The sequence below is a fragment of the Physeter macrocephalus genome, chromosome 4 (assembly GCF_002837175.3).
Source record: "Physeter macrocephalus isolate SW-GA chromosome 4, ASM283717v5, whole genome shotgun sequence".
NCBI classification, from domain to species: Eukaryota; Metazoa; Chordata; class Mammalia; order Artiodactyla; family Physeteridae; genus Physeter; species Physeter macrocephalus.
Window position 1 is genome coordinate 139,723,920 of NC_041217.1, and position 3,902 is coordinate 139,727,821.

The following is a 3,902-nucleotide window of genomic DNA, read 5'->3' on the forward strand; positions in this document are numbered from 1 at the left end:
GACCGGGGCACGAACCCGTGTCCCCTGCATTGGCAGGTGGACTCTCAACCACTGCGCCGCCAGGGAAGCCCTCCTTGATATTCTTAATATCTTTCCCAGCTTTCCAATTCTAAAATGGAGAAAACCCCTCTGATCTTACACCTGGGTGGGGCCCGGGACTGTCTGAAAGTTAAAGGCCATCTGCTGCTGGGCTTGGCAAGTGAAGACAGGCTCTGTCATTCCTCACCTTTCCCCCACATACTGGCTCAGCTCATAGTCAGGAGGTCAAGGCTTATCTCACAGGCACAGGGACTTTTTCTTTCTCTTCCCCATCCTCCTGCCAAATTTAAACAGTGGGACTGGGGCTAGATAATCTCATTTTATCTTGTTTTAGATGTTTGCACACTGTAATTTCACAAGTATCCCTCAGATGATACTCCTGAGAGGATGGGGGTGGGCAGTGATGACAATGGGTTAAGGGGTTCCCGGCTGTAGAGAAAAACAGCAACCTAGTAGTTGGGGTTGATGCCCGTGACAGTCTTTGTTCTGTTCATGGGGTAGGGCCTCCAGCCCCTGGACTGGGAGGGAGATACCTAATGGCGGCTTGGGGAGAAAGGAAGTAAAAAGGCTCTTTGAAACAAATTTGGAACTTGGCACCAGGAACTAACTGGTGAGTAGGTAGAGAAAGTAAAGTTTGGTTTTAGGGGGTGAAGGAATTTAGGGACATTTCTAATATTGGAGGAGACCTGGCAGCTTAGAGTAAGGCTGGGAGTTCAAAGACTGGGCAAACTGGAAGCTGAATTAAAGAAAATACTGGATGAGGGAAGGAGAAGGAAGATGTATGGGAGCTGTGTTTCACAGGGGAAGTAGATTCTGGGAGAAGTGTTTTAGAAGGGGGCGGGGGCGTAGCTATGGTGAGGAGGCACAGAATTTGGGTGGGCTCTGTATCTAATGTGAATAAGAGAAGATTTGGGGAGGGGTACTGAGGGTGAGCTGAAGTTGCAGGGAGTAATGTGGGTTAGGGAGGAGGGTGGGGGGAGTGTTGAGCAAGGTTTGGTAGGAGTGAAAGGTTTCCAGGTGAAGACTGCTGAGGACTTGGAGGGTAAGATGAATACTTGAATCTGCTTGGGGGAGGATAGCGTGCTAAAATACAAGAGGACTGGAGGCATGGGGAGTGGGGCGGAGGGTTATGAGTAACAGGCGTGAAAAAGGTGGCGTGCTGGGAGAAATTGAGGGAGAGTACCTATTATGTATCAGGAATTGACCGATCCATATTCTGTGCAGAAATGCGGGGAGACAACCTAGTTGCAGGGCTAAGGGTAGTGTTGGCGATATGCAGGTTGGACATTTTTCAGGGAGAAATGTGAGGGACAATTAGATATTTGATTGGAAGTCGGTTTTTTGTAGGAGTTGGAGAAGAGTTCAAGAGAGAAAATCTGAGAGAACAATGGCTGGGGGGAGCGGGGGATTCTGGAAGAGAATTTGGCCATTCTGATGTTCCAGTGCCATGAGATCCTGAAAGTCACAGGATTTTCAGATTGGAGGATGCGGCAGCGTCCCAGGTGAAACTTTAGAGGCGGAAGAAGGTTCAGCAGAATAGGCGTGAGTGACTGGAGAGAGGCTGGGGCTGAACCCCAGCTCGCGTGGACGGCGGGGACCGGGAGGCCGGGCTCACCTGGGCAGACTGTCCTGGTAGTGCATAGTGGGCACGATGCTCAGCTGCAGGTACTGGCCCGGGTCGAAGCCTGTGCTCAGGAGCCGACTGGGGGCTCCCGGGCCAAAGGCAAGGCCCCGGGGCCAGGCGCGCAGCAGCAGGCCGGCCACCATCGTCCCGGGAGGCGGCAGCAGCGAGAACGCGGAGAATGCGGAGTTCTGGTTACAAAGACCAGGCCGCCGCCGTCAGTGCCCTAGGACGCTGCGTCAGGGACTCGCGTTCAGTTTGTGCCGATCCGCGGAACAACTTCCGGCCTTCTGGCCCCGCCCACGGAAGGCCCCGCCCGCAGATGGGCCCGCCCGCAAATGGGCCCGCCCACAGGCCCACAGAGGCTCAGAGGGTCCAGCCCACTGCGGGGCTGGCAAGGCCGTCGCCTCCCTGCTCTGTTGGTCTCTCTTCTGCTCTGTAGGCGACAGGAAACCGAGCTCCGAAGCCACACCCTTCTCCTGTTTTGGAACAAGATAGAAACTGAACTGGAGAAAAAGAGAAGCCGGAAAAAGCTTTTGGAATCTGATAAATTTGGTCCAGACTCTGTCCCTGGGAGATCATGGGAAAAAATTTAAACCTCTGTTTCCTCATCTGAGAAGTAGAGGTATGATCATTCAACCCAGACCCCACGTTCCTAGATGTGAAATGAAACAACTTGGTGTGTACGGTGCCTGGCGCTGTAAGCAGTAAATGGTGGCTGCTGTCGTTACTAGTCACCCGTCAAGTTTGCCCAAAAGAAGGTTTTTGACATACCGTGATTAGCCCCGCCGAGCTGCCCTTGAGCTCACTTGAGCCGGTATCAGAGAAAATGTGTGCAGGAGTTCCCTGGAGGTCCAGTGGTTAGGACCTCCACGCTTTCACTGTCTTGGGCCGGGTTCAATTGCTGGTAGGGGAACTAAAATCCCGCAAGCTATGCTGCGCGGCAAAAAAAAAAAAAAATAATAATAATAATAGAGAAAATGTGTGCAGAAGCCGGAAACCATGGAGTCTCCCATCCAGCCACCACTTCTGTGCAGAAAACCCTTTTTAGAGCAGGATCCCTTCTGCTAGAACATCCTTTCTCAGTTTGAACATTTCCAAAGACAGGAAGCTCTGCCTCTGGCCCTAGGAAGCCTTCTATGCTCAGTGGACCCCATGAGGCTGCCTGTCCCCACAGATCACCTCCAAGTTTCCTTCCAACTCCGACTCTAAGATTATACAACTTGAATAGAGACCTATCAGCCCTTACCCATCACAAAGCAACCCCACCACACTCCCATTCTTGCTTTCAGCTGCAGTTTAGAATTAAGCAGGCTCTGCTCCCATTTTACAGAAGAAAAGGAGGTATCAAAAGACACAAAATCATTATGTCTGGCTTGAGGTACAGAATTCCATTCCAGGAACAGAACCTTCCCTTAGCTTCAGCTCTCACTCGTGGCCCTGTGGGTTTGAGGTAGCCCAGTACATCTGCTCTGTCCCATAACTGACTAAGCAGTGCCAGAAGCTGGAGCACACTGAAAAGAGCACTAGACTGGGAGTCAGGAGACCTGAGTTTTGGTCTCAACTCTGTCCTTATCTAGTTAGGTAACCCCTGGTTGAACAGGAAGATCACTAATGAGCCCACACTCATTCAGTGGTGACTACAAATCCCTAAGAACTGAACATGTAACTTAAAAATACTGAATGTCTAATCCTCCTCCCTTGAGGGGAGAACAGACAGCACTGTTTAGACCCAAGTCTAAAACATCAGTGCCATTTGCCTGTAGTGTATAGGACCAGAGGGAGAATATCAAATCCTTTCTGAAAAAGCTTACTCCAAATCCAGACAGTTTTCAAAGCCTTGAAACCTGAGGCAAACATCAGGAGCTGTGTAGAGCTAAGGGGTTCAGAGGACCCAGAAGAAACAGTGAACCTAATAGAAGAGCAGTGGCTCAATTCTAGAGACAGAGGGCCAGGGAATGGGCCCATCGAGTCTAATAGCTGAAGAGGGCCCAAAAGACTTCTGGAGGTGCATGGCCAATAGTAACAAATCTAACCCCTCAGATGGGTGTCCAAGGCCTTTTTCTGGCACCCACCTGGTTCTCCACTTCCCATGATGTCACCCCAAGAACCCTATGCTGTAGTAACACTGAACTGTTCACCATTCCCAGAACTTGTCTTCACTCCATGCTTTTTTTTTAAGCTGTGCCTACTGTCTGAAATATTTTTTCCATGCATCTCTTCCTAGTACGCTCTAACATCC

The 3,902-nt window shown here is 50.7% G+C and overlaps 1 protein-coding gene across 1 annotated transcript in view; it reads right to left on the bottom strand.

Moving 5' to 3' along the window:
- Positions 1-1,941, bottom strand: part of CPT2 (carnitine palmitoyltransferase 2) — a 36,850-nt gene extending 34,909 nt beyond the window's left edge. The window contains exon 1 of the mRNA XM_007128155.4: positions 1,655-1,941. Within this exon, the coding sequence (XP_007128217.2) occupies positions 1,655-1,806 (152 nt within the window). The 5' untranslated portion in view covers positions 1,807-1,941. The remainder of the gene's footprint in view (positions 1-1,654) is intronic.
- Positions 1,942-3,902: the final 1,961 nt, after the last annotated feature.